Source organism: Mchenga conophoros, linkage group LG12 (genome assembly GCF_057382185.1).
Source record: "Mchenga conophoros isolate Kocher_MC1m ecotype Shallow Benthic linkage group LG12, M_conophoros_male_GT1.1, whole genome shotgun sequence".
Classification (NCBI taxonomy): domain Eukaryota; kingdom Metazoa; phylum Chordata; class Actinopteri; order Cichliformes; family Cichlidae; genus Mchenga; species Mchenga conophoros.
Genome location: NC_140537.1, coordinates 35,294,937 through 35,314,782, shown reverse-complemented (window position 1 = coordinate 35,314,782; position 19,846 = coordinate 35,294,937). Strand labels below are relative to the sequence as shown.

Sequence of the window (19,846 nt, the reverse complement as noted above, 5' to 3'; positions counted from 1 at the left end):
TCCATAAATTGTCATCCATCAGTTTAAGCTCTTCCAGCTGTAGTTTCTCTGTACTGAATATTATCTTTATTAGTTCAAGTTTGTGAATGAATAAATAACCCTGAAGTTAAACCTGTGAGTTGAAGGTTGAAGTGAAAACAGTGTTTTAGTAACTCAATTTAGAAGCTAAGATTTGCACTCTCAACCCTCCCAGCACATTATTTCTGTGGTTCAAAACATCTTTAGATGTTAGCAAGTCTTTGGGAAAGTATCCCACGTCTTTTATGTCCCAAACCACAGCAAGAGTAGAGTCATCCTTTCAAGCTGTGTGTTGAATTAGCGCAGCCTATTAGACATTAATCCTGTGATGCTGTGCAGGTTGACGTTCAGAGTGAGATTGAGATTAGTTTGAATTTTTATTGGTCCCTGTGGGGGAATCAGGCTGCTGCTGCTGCTGCAACTAATTTAATAGGATTTGGTGGTGGAGAGCAAAAGAAACAGACTATAGAAAGAAGCAATGAAAAACTGGAAACAGTAAAAGTCATGAAACCGCCTTTAACGAGCTTCTTGTTGACATGCAGTAATGCTGCTGTGGTGCCAGCTTGACTCTCACAGGTGTGTCTGTCTGTCTGTAAACTGTGGTTTTTCATACTGATCTGGCTGTTGTTGTAAAGATGTTTACTTCCTTTGTTTCTCTCGCCGAGATGAAAGAGTTCTTCTTGGGGACAGAGAGGCTGGGAAGTGATTTCACATCAACAAACTAAACTAAAATGTCTCAAAGACTGAAGAAAACTGCAACTGCTCTTGCTCTTTCTATTCTGCAGAAATACCAGCAGCATTAGCTTGTTAACTCCTCCAGTGAGCCGTTGGAGGATTTGCGGCTTATTTCCGGTTAACTATTTTTTGGTGCGAGATCATACTGAGCTTCAGAACAGCTTCAGTCCATCTTGTCTCTGGAAATTTAATGGAGAGAAGATGTTCTTTTATCTAGTGGTGGATAGTTTAGTCTAACAGTCCAGTCCAAAATCTCCCGTATGTTCAATTTGCTTTATTTAAAATATGCTGCCAGTTTGCAACAACATTTGTCTCAAGGCACTTTATTTCGCATTTTAAAGACTCCACTTTATTAGAGAGAAAATTCTAGTTAAAGTGACCTCCAGACACGGGGAAGTGCAGCCGCTGGGGAGGGTGTAAACAGTTGTACATGAGTGGAAAGAGAAGACAGGACCATGAACAAAGAAGATAAAACAAACTGCAGTAGAGAAGACAGGAGTTAATTAGAAGCACGGTGTAATGTAAATGAATGGGTGCATGGAAAGAAATGAATTTCTCCAGGAGCTTGAGCCTAAATCTGCATAACTACAGAGTGGTTTAGGTTTAGTCTCTGTGTCCAGCTTCAGCTATAAATATAAGATTTATCAAAAAGGGGAGCTGGAAGACTGAATGTAGACCTGGGGGACTGACATCCTTTGAACTTCTAGAAGGTTCATGATGAGACTGTATCAGCTGAAGTGTGAAGAAAGGTGTTTAGGTTACTCATAAAGCAGGGGGCATCTGGATTTGAACCAGAGACTTTTTGATCTGCAGTCAAATGCTCTACCCCTGAGCTACACCCCCGCTCTAATCTACCAAGCGAGTACATCCATTCACTGTAAGGCACTAGTTTGGCATCATGACCGCTAAGGTCGTGTCCTGTCCTGCCTTTCACCTTATCTACCAATCCCCACACCAATGGGATTTCAGAAACATATTTAAGATACAATTTCTGTCAACATACCCTTTAGTCACACACATCATGAAGAGTCTGCTGTGTGGTTATGGCCAGCGATGATGTCTCTATAGTTATAACCAGAGATTTATAAGACCTCCATTCCAAGCCTGACTTTAATAGGAGGTCAGGTATAATCTCACCAGAGCCCTCATGACATGTCAAAATGATATAGATACTTTTGGTTGTGTTGGAGGTCAGAATTTAACCTGCTATATATATTTATATATTTTTTTAATCTTCTCCTTTGTCACTGCAGACGGGGAGCTGGTTATAAATAGTTGAAGAGTGCAGACAGCAGCAGAATTAAAGCAGCAGAAAAGAAAGCTTGTTCAAAGGCAAAACCGATTCTGATCCCTGTTTTTGGCAGAGGACAAAAGGACTGAGTGGAGATCAGGTTACTGCCATGTGACCCTGAGGAATCTCAATGCTGCACTCCTGCTGATTAAACATTACACTGAAAAACAAGCTGTAGACATACAATAGTTAGTTATTGTACAGAAAAAAGAGGGGGGAAAGCAGCTCCCAGGTAGATCAGCAAGCTGTGGATGAAATAAAAGCAAACTGGGGGAAAAATGAAGCACTAAGTAAATGGTCACTGAAAAAAAAAAGTTTGCCAACTTCCTGTAAGATAGTGACAGGACTTAAGGTAGAGGAGATTATCCCGTTACCTGAAAAAAACAACAACAAAGTAAGTACATATTACTGTATGGAAGACCAAGACTGCCCAAATAAATGAATAAAACTAGAAAATAAAGAAATAAATAATATGAACAAAATCACTGAAGAAAATAAAACTGACCTTAATCACTCATTCAAGTGACTTCTTCAGTCTGTTGGATCGAAGAAGTCACCCACCGAAAATGAAACGTCCAGATGAAGAGAAACAACTTTCTGGGATTTTCTTCCCTGGATTATTAAGCATGCATCAAGACATTTTAAATCTTTTTTTTTTCAATTATTTTTTTTTTTTTTTAATCTAAAAATTTCTTTCTCTGTTTTTTTATTTTATTTATTATTTTGGCTTGTTTTGTCCTCCATACCACCAGGGTCAAGGTAAACAGGATTTGTTGTTTGAAATTATGTTAAATTTAAATGTTTAAATTTTAAATTAGAGGAAAAACTAAAAAAAGACAATAAAAGGTTCACATGAGATAATATTTAAATAATTAAAGGAGATTGTTAGTAGTAATAATATGTTCCTGACTAATAAAGTCAGTAAAAAAAGTTAATTAGCAAGTCAATAGTTGATCAGTTTTCCCAAAATATTCAGTTTCTATGTAAAATGGATAGTGTTAAAGGGAGTCTCTTAAACTTCTGCCAGGATTTCAGCAAAATCGTAAATATATAAAAGCCCCATGGAACCTCAAAAATTGAATAATGGATTTTGAGGTTTTGAAAACAAGATGAGAAATACCTCAGTGTCTGTGGTCTCCTCCCTTGTTAACATCAGTTGAATTATTCTTTTCTGATTAAGGACACGTTTTTATGTTGCTGTTAACAATATGTGTTTACAAGTCTCAGAAAATCATGTCCATAAGGTAAAAATACAGTTGCTTAACTTTAATTATCAGTTATTTTTATTAAAGCATGAAATTGAAAGCAATATTTACTAATTTGTAAAACATTATTTGGATGGTTCTTGGAAAGTTGTAAATACTGTGTAATGTTTTAAACAGTGTCCATTATAAAGTTGTTAGTGACATAGGTGGTGTGATGTGGTGGTGGCCAAATCACAAGACTGTGAACCTGGACACAAAGTTGTGACCAAAACTACTCGGTCAGGTTTGGGTTAATTTATGACAAAGTAGGAGAGACACTGGTCTCAGTATTGTGGTCACACATACTGAGCAACACTAAAGGAAACCTTCTGCTTGAATGTGAGACACCAGAGGCTTTGACTAAATGTCAGTAACTGACACCCTGGAATTATGCTCAGTAATAAAACCTTTATTATTAAAGTCTTATAACCCATCATTTACGGGTGGAGCTGTGCTAAGGTACCTGTACACCCTAGACAGGAGACAAGTTGGTAGTTCACTTCACGAATAAATACCACACAAAACCAATATATAATTATAATTGAGTTTTTTATTTTTTATTTTAATTACACAAATTAATGACACTTACATGAATTGCTCAATTAGTAATGATTTGCAAACACTTGCTCGGATCCTGGGAGGCCTGGGAGCTTGAGGATCCTGCGCAGTATCTTAGCTGTTCCTAGGACTGCGCTCTTTTGGACAGAGATCTTAGATGTTGTTCCCGGGATCTGCTGGAACCACTTGCCTAGCTTGGGAGTTACCGCACCTAGTGCTCCGATTACCACGGGGACCACCGTTATCTTCACCTCACATCTTCTCGAGCTCTTCTCTGAGCCCTTGGTACTTCTTCAGCTTCTCGTGTTCCTTCTTCCTGATGTTTCTGTCATTTGGTATCGCTACATCTATCACTATGGCCGTCTTCCTCTTTGTCTAACACCACTATGTCCGGTTGGTTAGCCATCAACAGTTTGTCCGTCGGTCAAACTGTCCCACGGGATCTTAGCTCGGTCATTCTCCAAAACCCTTTCGGGCGTCTCCCATTTTGACCTTGGGATTTTCAGGCCACACTCAGCACAGATGTTCCTGTACACTATGCCGGCCACTTGGTTATGGCGTTCCATGTATGCGCTCCCTGCTAGTATCTTGCACCCTGCTGTAATGTGCTGGATTGTCTCAGGGGCATCTTGCCTGATGTGGTAGACCCCAGCCTCCATGGATTTTTGTGCTCAGAGCTTGTTCCTGTGCTACCATGATTAGTGCCTCTGTGCTGTCTTTCAGTCCAGCTTTGTCCAGCCACTGGTTGGATTTCTCGATATCAACCACTCCTTCTATCTGCCACTGGTACATACCGTGCACAGGCCTGTTCTTTAATGATGGTTCCTCTCCTTGGTTCTCTTCTGTCTCAGGTTTCTGCTGCCTGAGGTGGTCCTAAGCACACTATCAGGCGTGGCCATCTTCATGATGTATTCATGGATCTTTATTGTTTCATCCTGGATACTGGTTATCCAGTGGACTCACTAGTCCACAGCCTTCTCCCTTCCACTTAGTGTACAGTCTCAGGGTGCTGGATTTCAAGCTGACAGTGTCTCTCAGCTCTCATATTATTTTTACAATTAAATCATTTAATGATATCTGAAGTCAAGCTGTTTAGAATTACAGCACATACTCAGACACATCAGACCCTAATCTGGGCCTCGTTTGGGCTACTTATGGCACTTTTGGCGTTGCCAGATGTGGACCACATCGGTTATAGGAAGGTTTTTTCATGTGGACCAAATGCTATAACACACCTGACATTTGGGCAATGTAACGCGGACCTAACAATGACAAACGTGGACTACAAATATTGCTGTCAGGAATTAGATTAAAGGAATAACGCTGAGAATTCAATATTTCCTTACTGGTAATTATCTTGAGAGTCCAAGAAATTCCCTCGGAGGATCCTGACCCCTGGTTTGAAAATCACTGCCTTTTAATTTCAATAATCTCAAGTCATTTAAAGGTAACACAGAGTTCAGCATCTATAAACCCGCAAGTTTTTTAGATTTAACGCACATAATAGGATAAGAGCATAATGAGGTTATTCATGGAAGATTATTCGAGACTGAGAAAACTTAGGGCATCAAAACAGAAACTATTTTAAGATCACTCCAAACACGAGTTCCCGTAAAAGAGTATTGGCGCCGGGGAATTATAATGACCACAGAGGTGTAAAAGTGAGTTCAGACAGCCTACAGCTCCACTTTTCTTTAATGTATTTATTTTTATTCTCTGTAAACGTCAGATTTCCAGCTGAAAATGGGATTAAAAGGATGAATCCCTCAGCTGATCCTAGATCACCAAATTCCCCTCCAGAAAACTAATTCTCTCCCTCATGTTTTAATCCCCAGGGAGCACAGTCCCCATCATGTGAGATTATATCTGCGAGGTGGGTGGTGGAAGCGGGGGTGGAGAGGTGGGACGTCCTCTTTGACAGAGGGGGAGAGGACGAACAAGAAGGAAAAGAAGGAGGAGAGGGAGTGGGGTGGGCTCCGGGAGGACAAGTAGACCGGTCCACCGCAAGAAGTGACTTCAAACACGCGCGAGGCTCGCTGCAGGAGCGCTCAAACTCCGGCCGCCAGTCGTCGTCATGCGCCTCGGCTTTTAAAAGCGTCCCGGCTTCTGCTGCTGCAGCTGAAGAGGGAACAACTTGCTGTCGGTGACTCTTTTTTCTTAACAGAGTTTTGTGTCCAGCCGGTAGAGCTCTGAGCACGCGAACAGGAAGGAGGTGGATAACCCACTTCTCCAGGTTTCGGCATTGCGCCGCATTCCAGTCCGGCGCGCAGCGCTCAGGAGTCGGACCCGGTGCGCTCCGTCTCCCCGCTCCTTCTGAAGACTCCCGGATCTTTTCTGTTTGTGTTCAAAGCACCAATAATGCACAGAGAGACCCGCTTTCATTTAAGATAGATACAGTCGAACACAAACACACACATCCCGTTTTTTTCTTCTGACTGGATTTGGATTAAATCCTCTTTTTTTGTACGATCATGTGTGGATGGTGGATATTTGTTGGCGCTCTGGCTGGGATCCTCACCGTCCCCCGTGGGATTCACGGTTGGTATTTCTAGTCTCTTTTCACCAAGCCACTTGTCCTCCTGTCCTGCTTGTTACGTAGCCAGGTCAGGGGTTATTAGGGACCACCATGCACGCGATCCACCGACTCTAAATCGGATCGGATTTAGTTCAACCTCAGCTACTTTGTCCAGCACCGAGTGAAGAATTGTTCCAGTACGCGCAGAGAAATCTTGTGGAGGTGTGAAAGTTGCGGGCAGAGCGATCGATCACCGTTTCCATTAGGAACACTTTCAGCTTAAAATGAATGCAATTTAGGCTATAATTGCTCAGGACCCACAATCGCAGGTGGAGGACCTTGAGCCAGAGCAGGGTGTTGTTACCCAAGGATAAGAGTTCCCATCCCAACTTCAGGGTTGACAGATTTTCCCAGAAGAGAAAAGTCAGCTGGTGAATTTCAAATGAGCTCTTTCATATGACACAAACACTCGTTTGATAGGATTTCTGAATGAGCACACTCCACCAGGGTTGAGCTGTGCAGTCAATAATGCTCTCCGAGTGGACCTGGAAATGTCTGATTCAGGGAGAGCGGCTCGAATATTCACTAAAACGTGCTCTTTGATTATGTTTCAGTAACTAAAAGCATTTGTTAGGCGAGTTAAAACTGAAAAGACAAAAAGAAAATCTGTTTTAACTGAGCTGCTGGAGTTATTTAACAGAATTTCAGACTTTAATTGTAGAGAAACAAATACTCTTAACTGAAACACAGACATAGAGTAACCTCATATAACCTTAACAGTAATTAAAAAAAATCTGTCTTTAACCCAAACTTCAAAGTCAATTTGAGAAAGTGAAACTCAAAGAAAGGACCAGACTTAAATACACTCTTAAACTCCCGATTTTAGGCGGGCATAGTTAAGCAAAACAATCTTCTGTTTGGATAATAGTTCTGCAGGTACCCAGAGTCACATTCAACAGACTGCAAATGAATCTGAATTAAAAAGCAACACATGAACTTGTTGTAGTTTTTCATATTCATATCTAAACACCTTTTCTTTTTAAATCCAGTCTTTCTCACGGCCTCTGTGTTGTATAAATATTCATAACTCTGCATCAGATCTAAAATAGCTGCCCATGCACGGCTACGATATTCCCATTAGAGGAGTTATAATGCACAGGACTGTCAAGAGCAGAATCTAAAGCAGGTCTGTGCAAGTGCTGCTGCTTAACTGACCCATTCATAGTTTCTCTGTACTCCTCCTGTCAGACCGAGGCATGGTTAATGTTGTAGCCTGATATCTGCCAGGTGAAAACCTCCTCTGCCTGCATGTAACAGCAGCAGCAGCAGCACCATATGCCTACCAAAGTCATTAGCATCCTCTCTCTTATTCTTGGCATGCGTTCATTCTGCTTGGCAGGACTTGCTTCAGTCAGATTCAAACTTTTATGAAGCAAGGTACCCCTTCGCTTCTTTCTGCGCTTAAAAGAGAGCATGCTGGCATCGGCGAGCAGAGCAAAACGGTTATAAATGTTCAAATGTGATCAACAGTGAGTGCTGCAGGATGGACTGAATGCCGAGCTGAGAACGGCGTTTTCTGGACAAATGTTTGGAGTCATGATGAGATTAGTGCTTTTCAATTAAGATTCCTTTGTAGAGCTTTGAGTGTGGCTCTGAGCATCTGCAGAATTATTATCTGTTACCGAATCAGATTAGAGTCGCACTCATCCAGGCAGTTATTGTTGAATATGCAAGCATTCCAGCTCAGGGTCTATGTAAATTAAACACTTTGAAGTTTGACTGCACTTTCATCTGATAAAACATTGATTTGGTTGTTTGCAGGCTTAAGTTTGGGTTAATCATAGGAGTTAAATGATTAGAACAACAGTACAAATGATTATATTTCAACACAAAGCATTTCTGGGTTATTGTAGCGAAAAGATGCGCTGATCATTTCATTTTGTGGCACATTTCTTTCAGAGGTGATGATGAACTGTGTCAACATGTGATATCAAAGGAAAATATGAAGCTGTGGTAAAACGTGTGCAAATCTAGTCCTTGTTTTTTGTTAGTAATCTTATTTTCAGCCTGTACTGTCAAAGTCTACACGTATTTAGGCCGTGATTGTCCTGAGCTGATCAGACATTTAAGGCTTCACTGCCAGCAAACACCGTTTAATACCTTAAGATCCTGTTCACAAAGAATCATCTTGTGAAAATGGACAATGAAATCTAAATTTGAACAACATTTCCTATTTCAGATTTCCATAATCCTCCATTATCTTCCACCGAACAAAGTTCTTTCCTCCCTCAAATTTGAGGGAGGGATGAAAGTCCAAACAAGGATACAGGCATTGTTGCTGTTTCAAGTGGTTTTAGAACCCGATGATGATGAAGACAATACATGTTTGGGGGTTTTTTTGGTCTCAGCAGACACATTTGTGCTTAATCCAGACTTCCTGTTGCTCTCACACCTCGGTTATGACACTGGCAAGTATCTTGTGTGGGTCAGATGTGGGCCAAGTTTAGGAGCTGCCCTCGTTTCATTACCTGATATGTGGCCTATAAAAGCTGAACCTGACTCTGAGGTGCAGCAGTGAGACTAACCAGATGTTATTTATTGCTAGGAGGTTAATGTTTTAAAAAGTTTTGCTTAAATTCCTGAAATAAGGTCTGTGATTAACACAGATTATAGACAGATTTTTTACCATCATTTAGCCGTCATGCGGCATCTTTTCTTGGCATTACTGAGTTCAAAAAGGCTAATAAAGGTTGCACTTATTTATGAGACTATCATGCTGAAATGTGCAAGTATCATAAATCAGTACTTTCCTTTCTAGATGGCTTTCCCTCAGCCTCCATCACTACAGTGATTGGAGTCATTTTTTGTCCAGGATGTATCCTTTAACTTGCACTTTCAACAATCCATCTACAGAAATGAGAAACATCCTGTGTCAGAGAGAAGCTGAAATGCTGCTTCGTGGATATGTTATTTCTAGGATGGACTTTTGTAGTTCTTTATTAACAGCTCAGTGAAAAAAGCCTTCAGCTGATCAAAAATGCTGCAGTAAGAGTTCAGAGACCATATATGAAGATCATATTTCTCTCATATTAGCTTCTATTTATTGGCTCCCTATTAAACCCAGAATTAACAGAAGGTGTTACAGTGTTTTGTTTTATGCACCTCAGTCGTGAGGGAGACACCACTGCTGTGCTGTGGCAGTAGAATGGGAGGCAGAGCCTTCAGCTGTCAGGCTCCGATTTCATGGAGCTCCCAGTTTGGATTCGGCAGACAGACACCGTCTCTACTTTTAAGATTCAATTTCAAGCTTTCGTTTCAGATAAAAATGACGATGTGACATTGAACCACCCCTTAGTTATGCTGCTGTAGGCTCAGACTGTTGGGGTACTTCCCATGATGCACTGAGCACTTCTCTCTGATGCGTTTATATCCAACTGTTGCATGTCACCAACTTTTGCCCGCTCTTTCCCATATTTTCATCTTTTCTGTCTTCCCTTTGCCCTCATCCCTCAATATGTCACGAAAGATGACGTCTCCTTCTTAACTCTCATTCAGCTGGGGAGCGTTTCCTGTTAAAAGGGAGTTCTTCCTTACCGCCATTGCCAAATATCCTCATAGAAGATAAGCTGATCCAGGGGTGGGTAATTAATTTTCCCAAGGGGCCACATGAGAAAGTTTAACTGTTGTAGGGGACCAGACCAGTAAGCTCTCTTTATAACTGGTAAGATATGATTTTAAATTATCTAATGGGAATACGAAACAGGTAAAGCACCAACGATTTATCACTACTTAAACAACTTTCACAAAAATAGTTGTGAACAAAATGTGCACATTTTGACAAAATTTCAAAGACTTTTAACTTTATACAAAGTCCTGCTTGTAGTTTGATTGCACCTGCAGTTTTTCAGCTCGTCTTTTACGTCTCTGACCCCAGTGAGAGAAATCTAGTCTGTTTTAGGCTTGAATGTGCATTAAAGTCGGTTCAACATTTGAGCTGATAACAGACAGCTGATCGTCACTGAGAGAGGATCTCTCTCTGGATTTGTTAAACTGCATCACTGAGAATGTTTGTTCACATATAAAGGGAGATCCTTGTCTCCTTGTCTGTGGAATGTTTTCCTCTTTGAAAGAGGAAGAAAAAATCCAGTGGTGATGCTGACTTGAAGCGCTCTGTCAGTGGCGAATTAAGCTGTCTGTGATGGTTCAGTCTTAGCACTGACTCACACTACACCTGATGTATGACACAATGCAAAAAAACTCATTTCAGTTCAGATTTCATTTCACTCACTTTTTCTTTTGCCTTCAAAAGTCAGAAATGTTTTCCCCGCCAGATTTGGACAGCCTTCGTTTGTAACATCTGTCAGTTTGTCCCATTTCAGCCTCTGTTGTAGTTTCATTCATTCATCGCTTTGCTGCCAGCTGCTCCATAATCTCAAACTCTTTCTGTAGTCCAGGAGTAAAGATGAGAAACTGAGGAGAAAAAGTTAAACTCGTCTGCTTTGTTTTCAACTGAATGTCCTTGATCAGTCTTGTTAGGGTTCACCTGGAACGGGGCACATTTTCGACTGCCTCCTTTTTTCTCATTTGGCTTGAACAAGTGCATTAATTAACAGCAGTACACAAAGGACTCTTTGATGAGCTCGCCATCGGAGAACGGCTTTTTTTTGTAATTCTGTGTTTAATCACAAAGCTAGTCTCGACTGCTGTCACTCTGTAAAGAGTTCCTGTTGATTTTGCAGCAAAGGTTCAGATGTCTGTTCCTGCTCAGCAAAAGTCAGTTTCCTTCTTTTTCTCAATTGAAATGTCTTTTTTTAGTATGAGCTGACATCTTTCAAGGCTAGCAAACTCAAAACCCTTATAAACCTTTGTTGCAACACATTTACACTGAAGCTGCCTTCAAAATAAAAGCAAAAAAACCTGTATTGTCATTTCCAGTAAAATCACTAGTTTATCAAATAGAGTTTGTTAGTTGAAATGTGAAAAACAGCAGCTGATGCATGAAGTGTGCTTATTTGTATTTGAATCCTAATTTTCCATCTACCTCACGTGGGCTGGTCAGGTGGGCGTGGCCATATTGTTCCCAATTCTTTCATAGAGGATCTGATCTGTGGAATTTTCCCTCTAAAATATAAAGGGCCATGAGACGCTTGTGTAAATAAAATTCATTAAAAAACAGTCAAAGAGCAAACTTTTGTTCCCATCATAGATGATTTTAACAATAATCTAAAAGGCTGTATGTTTAAAACACAAGTGAGACCAAAAATAAGGATTTCCATGTACTTTGGGAGCAGGGAAAGTTGTGCCAGAAATCCCTGTGTGCACTTGATATGAATACAATCCATCTTTTAAAAAACCTGCAAACTAGATGATATTAAACCCATGCTCAGATAAAATGACACTCTCTCTCAAAGACACCAACATTTAATCTGTTAATTAATGCCTGAGATTCAAAGAGTGTTGATAATTGTTTACAATCTGAACTGTTAGTTGGATTTTTCTTTAGCAGGCAGAACTGAAAAGTAAACCTCTCCACTGTGTCTTCCCCGAACTGATTAAACCACCAGATTATATTTTACACAGCACTCTTTCTCCCATACAGTGTGATAAAGAGACTATAGCATGGTGCAGCAGCATAAACACACTCGCTCTCGGGCATCCTTTATGAGGGCATAACTGTAACTGTATTCTTGTTTTCCCATCTCGACCATTATGGTAAATGTTTACCTCTGTACTTTCCCCTGAGGCAGCTTAGATTTCCCAGGTCTGGTGTCGTGAGGCTCGGAGCCCCGGCTGGGCCGAGGCGCGTGCTGCCTGTCCATCTATCTGTTTGTGTTTTTGTTAAACATTTAGCTCTCAGACGGAGCAAAGATAATCAGTGGCACCCTGCAGTTTCAGTCTAAAGGTTGCATGTTTCACATTTATTAAAGGAATTTTTTAACGGCAGCTGTTTCCAGCTGAACCGTGAATACAAATGTCGGTAAACGCTTAGTTTAATGAGACAGAAAAAAGCAAAGAAGATGCATTACTGGATTCTGATTGGCTTGCAGCACAATCGAAGTGAGAAAGGTTATAGCTGGTGTAAAGGTACTGCAGATAAAAGCAGTGTGGATGAATAGAGGTTCTTTAGATACTCGGCTGTTTTCACATAATGTCATAGTTCTGGACCCGTGTCCAATCAGTTAATCACTCTCCCCAGTGTAAATACTCCCCTGGTTCCTCTACTCAGGTTCCAGTTTTCAACCTCGCAAGCAATTTCTAGTCTTTCCAGGCTTTTTTAGTCTCAAGGATTGTTTTCTGTCATAGACTGGGCATTTCTCACATTTCTCTCGCTTACTCACAGACCGACCTCGACCAGAAATATTAAACTTACACATACCTGCTGTTTCCACGTGCCAATTTAAAAACATTCGACACATTATTCATCAGTCAGACGATGGCCTTTTCACCCTGATTTTATTAGTGCAAAGATTTTACGGTTTATTTTTTAAGTCTGTCTGTATTCTGGTCTTAGATATGAAGAAGGCCAAAGGCCACTTTTGGTTGCTTTAAGGCAGGGTTGTCAAACATAAGGCCTGGGGCCCAGAAATGCTTTGGCAAAGACTAATCTGGCCCATTCGATAGCTTTGGAATATGTGGACGGGATAGATTTGGGATTTTTAACTATGTTTTAATAAGTTTTACAGCTTTTTCTCCTGATTAAGACTTTTTCTGCTGCCGTTCACAAAAGTAATTAAGTGACAGATAAATAATTAAATGACAGAAAAGTTCCTGTCTTGGGTCCAGATTGAAAAAGACAACAACTATTTCCTCTTTTTTATTTACTACAACATTTCTTCAACATGTAGAAAAACTGAAACTTCTTTTTCTTATATTAAGACACCTCATTAATTTTAAATGTGTAGTTTTACTTCTTTACAGTGACAGAAAGGAGCGTTTCACTAGTCTGGCCCATTCAAGATTAAATTGAGCTGCATGTGGCCCATGAAATAAAAAGAGTTTTACACCCCTGCTTTAGGGAATTATAAAATTTTCCATTTTTGGTGGGAAATTTTAAGCGACTCAGCTGGTCTAATAACATAATAGATGTATAAAATATGAAAATAACAGTCATTATAACAGTCATTTCATTGTTCTGTTCATAATAATCAGTGAAATAGATTTTTTTAAAATCTAGAACGTTAATGCGATGAATAAAAACTCGAGTGTGGTCTCTACTGATACGGCTGCTTGGCGATCCACACATGAGATTATGTCTTTAAACATGCTGATTAGCCATAAGTATCAAACCACTCACAGGGCAGGTGAATAACATTGATTACCTGATTACAGTGTAATAGGAACCCAACCTGTCAGCCTCAGCTACCCCCTCTCATTTCTGCAGTGTATCATAGTTATTAGGAGTTCAATAAATCCCAGCTCTGTTTACATATTTCCAAACCTTTTTAGAAGCATAACTACAGCAAAGTGGTGCATTGCTGTGTAACTGTTTGGTCAAAACTGTATGTTAGTCAATTACAAACATGAAACTTTAATATTTATAAGCTTGTTTTTGTATTATTATCCCACTGGGCTCGAGTCTCTGTGTTGCAGACATGTCCTGATCTCTTTCAGAGCTTGTCATCGCACTAAGAACTTTATAAACCTGCATCTTAACAGGGGAACTGATTGATTATCCTTCATACAGCTCGTTTGCTGTTTAACCATCTGCAGGATCCTCTCACAGGTATGATTCAGACTGAACTCTGATACTAATGGTGTGTTTTTTTCTGTATCTCTCCCTCTCTTCCTTCTATGTCACCCCAGGAGCTTGTATCTATGAAGGAGCGCTGCATGCGGTAGGTACACCAACTCCTTTTGTACTCTCCTACCTCTTGCCTAGCACCGCTTTAAATCTCCGTCCCTACTGTTCACAGAATCTGTTGTGTTTATATGGCTTAATGGGTCTTAGCTCGTGCATTATTCACTGGAGACTTGAGCAGGTTGGTGTGACTGACGTTTGAAGCTCTTACCTGTGTGTGTGTATTCGAGGATAGGCGGTAAGAGGTATTATCGGTAGGAGTTGCTGCGCATCCTCTGTTGTTTGAGAAGTAGCTAAGAAGATGTGTCTCATCAATAATGCATAGAAGATCCTGGCTTTGTGTTTGATAATGGCGATGAAAGAGCGCGATGCAGGGTCACTAGCAAAGATGAGCTGCTGTCTCCTGCTGTGCTGCCAATTGAAGGTTAGGCTGTTCTAAAAAAAAAGTTTAAAAGAAGTTTATGATGAGCTTTGCTCTTGTGGTTCTGCTGGGTATTGGCTAACATCCAGCGCTTCGCTCTGAGGTGTGCTTCTGCTTTATATTCTTTAAACCCGGCTGCTGGTTACTCATATCTTTGCTTGAGAGTTATTTTAATGTTTAAAGTTGTCGTGTTTGGCTAGAGGCATCGGCAGATGAGGAGTGGTTTTGTTCCTCTGTGCAGGCAGCCGGGGGTTGCCCACAGATGTAATTTATATGATTATAAACTCAGACCAGCCTATTAACTTTTCCCCTTACACCACACGGGTGCACTCTTCTGATTTCAGTCTGTCTGCTTTATTCTGGGACCAGGTATTGATGAGTTCTTCACACTGAGACGCAGTGGGAAAAGTGGGTGATGTTGGGTGATGACTTTTGCAAGAGAGAACCATGGCGGTAAATCTAATAGACTCCAAAGAGCCAATCAACAGCTAAATTCTGAAACATATGGGCCAATCATGTTGCTTTACTAGCAACGAGGTTGTTGTACCTGTGTGGCAGCAGAGGTATCTGCTCATTATGATAGTAGAGATGTAAGTAAGTGTATGATGTTTGTTGGATAGCCATAGCCATAATGTGCATTTGTGTAATCCCATGAGCAGAAATGTTGATTGTTTACTTTTTCAGTCCCAGTAAGCACTTGGAATGGAAGCTGTGGCTCTCACCCCGATATGATAGATAGAGATTTAGTCTGGTTAATTCCAGATAACTGCAAACCTTTGTCAAGTTGCTGAGCTGCAGGAGTTGCATCTGGTTTGGCAAGTTAGTGCTCGAACTGGTGTTGGTTAAGATCAGGGTTCTTGCAGGTTCGTTCTTGGGCTTCCGCACCATATTTCATGTTAAAAAGGATGAGGACAAACATAAAGTGGACATACGTTGCAGTTTTTAAAGCTTATTTCAGTCAGAATCATGAAAAATAAAGTTTCTTTTTTATCTGTATGGCTCTATTCTGGGATCTCCGTGACCTTTCTTGAACGTAAACGCAAAGCCCAGCGAGGGCAGAGCAGCAACAAGATTAGCATTACTGAACAGAGTAAGCATCAATAACAACAAACACTGCAGTGATTAAATCTGATAAAGAATAAATGATGATCTGGGCTGGAGGTGGGTTGCAAAGCAGCTTGCAGATACTCAGCAAGAGGCTTTGGCTATCAGCTAATGTGGACTGGCACTAAAATCAGCACTAACACTGTCCACATTAGCTTTAGGAGTTCCCTTCATGGGGGTTAGACGGTGGAATACATTTGACTGTATCTTCTATGTCATAATATATATGTAGAGATAGTGGGTGGAGTCAAAAGACCATTTTTTGATCTGACTACATTTCGCTAATGCTTTTTCAAATGTTTAATGTCGTTATCTTTCTTTGTTTAATGTCTGTCTTTCAGCTGTCTGTTGAATTCAGCTGCATAAAAAAAATTATCATGAAATGTGCACAGTGAAAATACACATATTAAGCCAAAACAGGTGTAACAGGCCAACAAGGGCCAAACCATTAAAACAGGAATCACTCAACAGGCTGGCAAAGGACGGCCAGCACCTGAGGCAGGGGTGGTCATAATGCTTTGCCTCATCAGAATACACTTTTCTTTGAAGATTTTATATATTTAATAAAAACCCTGATTTGTTTTTTTCCTGTGAGTTACACGATTTTAACCTTGGCTGAAAGAGCCGTGAGTCTTTAAAGAAATTTGTCAGCCAGGTTTAAGTGAAGACTTCTGAGGGTCTACATGATGTTTCTAATGCGTTTCCTTCCCGAGGCTTCTTAAAGAAAGAAAAGCTGACCTGTTAAAGTCATTCATTATTAGCACAGCTTGCACTTTGAAACGATTCAGCCTTAACCTATCTTTTTCTCCTTTTAGCAGTTGAACCTGAGGAAAAACAAAAGAAAAGAAGGAAATTTGCTGCTGTGCACTTTGTGTCTTGCAGCAAATGGTAAACTCTCTTAAAAAGCCTTAAACAAGGGTCTCAGCAGTAGAGTTGCGGTTCCCAGGTAGACTAATGATGAGCTCCTGCTTCTTTCCTGCTGTGTCATCAGTGTAATTACAGCAAAGCTCAGAGCAGCAAGCTGTAACATACCTGCAATCCTGTAAATGCACACAAACACATCCTGTCCCCTGTGTTACTTTTCCCTCCGCTTTGAAGGAGGGGAATGTTTGCAGCAGGGCCGTAAAGACAGGGATGGCTCAGTTAGTGTTTTAGGAGGGAAAAGGGGGGAGGAGGAGTGAGGGTGGAACAGAGGGGGGAAAAGATGAGGGCAGAGAGACGGGAGGGACGTCCCAGCATGTTCGAACGCAGCTGGGAAAAGGCCCTCCTGGAGTTCAAAGTAAGTGGCGGCCCCTCAACACCTGGAGTGGGGGGCCCATAGATACAAATGTGCAAAAGAAACACGCGGATTAAAGTGCAGGTCTCGGTAAAAGCCTGCAGGGCCTTCTGTGTGTTTGGTTCTGTGGTGAAAATAATCACAAGTCCTCGGTGTGCTCTTTCTTCTTTTTCCAGACTTTAATTTCTTTATTTGATTTGGTTTAGCGATCGGCTTGATTTATGCCAATAATAACTCTGTCAGTGCCTGAACAAAGATCATTCTGATCACTCGTCACAACTAAATTTAAAAAGACATAGAGGCGTGATTATAAATATAAATAAATATGAGCTGACAGGCATTTTAAACCACAGACCTATTTCATATCAGGTCAGTGAGCCAGTTTTCCCATATCTTTCTCAGCGACTTCCTGCAGCTATTTTCAGCGCTTTAGCGATTTCATGGTTAAAGTCATACGTTTGACATAAGTTTGACAAACACAGCAGTTTTATTTTTTACAACTTGTGCTCACACGTTTCATTTACCCTCTCTGGCCTGCTCAAATACACAAGGTTTTACTCACGCTGTGTGGTTTGATTGATCAGTCAAACATGAGTTAATGTTTTTCCTACGTACGAGCATTTTTTATACATTTCAGGAAAAGTGTCACAGTTGGCTTCACTGCATGAAAAACTGGATTTCCAGCCACATGAACTGCCATGAACCTCACTGTTTCAGTAAAGAAAAGTGAAGACTTTTATTAGTAGTAGTAAAAGTACTGCATTTACTAAGGGCTTTGACATCCAGTATGCATGTGTTCATATTGTTATCATCATATAGTTTAACTGTCATCAGGGACATGAATGATTATCAGGAAACTAAAACGTTTAAAAGGAACGTGTCGGCTCTGAATCAGCGCTTTATTAAAACTCTAAGATTCCAGGAAATGAACTTATCTGATTTCCACAGTCAGAGTCGCAGACATAGATTACAGGACATGGTCTTCCCTTGCTGGAGTCCTCTTAGTGAGCCATGATTTCAAGGTCTACAGGTCTACATGTAACTGGGTTTCTAAAAGGATTTTCAGACGTTTGCATCTGCATACCAAAGCGTTTTCACACAAATCTCAGTGATACTTGGATAAATGTCAAGGGACACTCCTCTTAATCTTTGAATTCAGGTGTTTTCAGTCTCATTGCCATATGGTATAAAATGAAGCACCTCGCGGCTAGGTGCTTGACTGAATTTGTGGAAGCATTCACAGAACCACAGCACTAAACTGCAGAGCACCATGTGCCGTAAAAGTTGCCAGCTCTCTGCTGACTGAGTGTCTGCAGAGCTTCATGACATGGGTCTCAACGGCTAAGCAGCTCCTGTAGGTGTAATGCATGGGTTCAGATAGCGCGTATAAAAGATGAACTATGCTTTCTAAAAGCAAAGTTCTTTGAAGCTGCATTCTTGCTAATGGCCAGCAGGGGTCGACTTCTCTGATGTTGTGATTTATTCATAAAAGGTTTTCGAATAAATTCATGGTCTCAGTTGCTGGGTCCAAGTATTCATGAATACAGTAGTATACTTTATGTAAGTTAACGTCCCCATTAGAGTAAAAAAGGTAAAGATAAAAGGGCATGGTTTAAAGTGTCCTTTACAAGTTGCTAAGATATGAACGTGCACTGTTTCACATATTCAGAGACCTCACTAACTAACTGGTGCTGTTCCTGTCTTTTATATACAGTTTATGTCTGAATGTTTTTTGATTTAGAAGAGAAGGACATTTGGACACACAGATGGCTGGGGAGATTCGGACAATATGGTCTGTCTATTTTACATCAAAGATGGATTTAAAATTGTCTTTTGACAGCAGCCATCTGGGAAATCAGAACAAGTAACCGTTCAGACAGCCGGCAGCAAACTGTCTGATCTTCCAACAGCCAATGTGTGAAATAACAATTAGTGTTCGGGAGGCATCACTGTGAGCACTGCTGTAGAAATACTTACTGTTTTTCTGACTTGTTCTTCAGTATTAATATGTTAATAAAGGCCTTACAAGTTCTAATTTTCCCACATGTAAGAGTCGAATTCTCGTGGTAGAAGTTTTCCCGTGATCAAACTTTGCCATTGTTTGGATTTCTTCACTGACTGAATCACAATCAGTGTCTCTGCTGCAGCCCTGGAGGTTGTAGAGCATCCTGAACAGTCTGCAGAAAGACCTTCAGCGGTGCCATCACCCTGAGGAAATCCTGAATATCCCAAACTTGCAGCTCATACCAGCCTGAACGCTTACAGCGTTTTCTCAACATGGCTGCCGGCGGAGAAAGAGCCTCTTTATTTAATTGATTCATTTAAATGTTTTTAAACTGAATACATTTTTGACTGTCACCTCTGTTTCACTCTCTGGCCTTTCTAAATAAAGTGTCTTTATTTTTTATTATTAGTCTTTTGATTTTATTATAAATTATGTATTTTGTTTCTTTTGCTTGTTTTGAGTGCCCAGAAGTCCTAAACCCAACAATGTCTTTACATAACTTACACATTTTTGTTTTTAAGGGAAGGAAAGGCAGCAAGTCCTCATATCTCCAATCTAGAACCAACATTTTTAGATGTTTTTCCCAATATATGACTAGTTATTTTAGTTGCTGAGTATTGTTTACCATTGGTTTAAGTACTAGAACTCAGCAAAACTGAAGCATAAGCTTCTTGAGTGTCTGTACGACACTGCAATAATGTAATAATCCATTACAGTGGTCTAAAGGCACCAGTGCTGTAAAGTTAAGCATTTTAAGTTTGAGGGGATTGAGACACTTTAGAGCCTCTTGTGGCAGTTAGATGAACTGCAGTTTTCTTTTCATGCATGTTCAAATCTGTTAAGATCCACTTTAAAGGAGTAACAGGAAAAAAACAAACAAA

General features: G+C 40.5%; 1 protein-coding gene and 1 non-coding gene across 2 annotated transcripts in view; one reads left to right on the top strand and one right to left on the bottom strand.

Annotated features, from left to right (window-relative positions):
* Positions 1-1,524: 1,524 nt before the first annotated feature.
* Positions 1,525-1,596, bottom strand: trnac-gca (transfer RNA cysteine (anticodon GCA)). The gene has a single exon. It is a non-coding gene; the product is annotated as a tRNA-Cys (tRNA).
* Positions 1,597-5,836: 4,240 nt separating this feature from the next.
* Positions 5,837-19,846, top strand: part of fras1 (Fraser extracellular matrix complex subunit 1) — a 303,829-nt gene continuing 289,819 nt past the window's right edge. The window contains exons 1-2 of the mRNA XM_085295515.1: positions 5,837-6,384; positions 14,165-14,196. Of these exons, the coding sequence (XP_085151641.1) occupies positions 6,318-6,384; positions 14,165-14,196 (99 nt within the window). The 5' untranslated portion in view covers positions 5,837-6,317. The remainder of the gene's footprint in view (positions 6,385-14,164; positions 14,197-19,846) is intronic.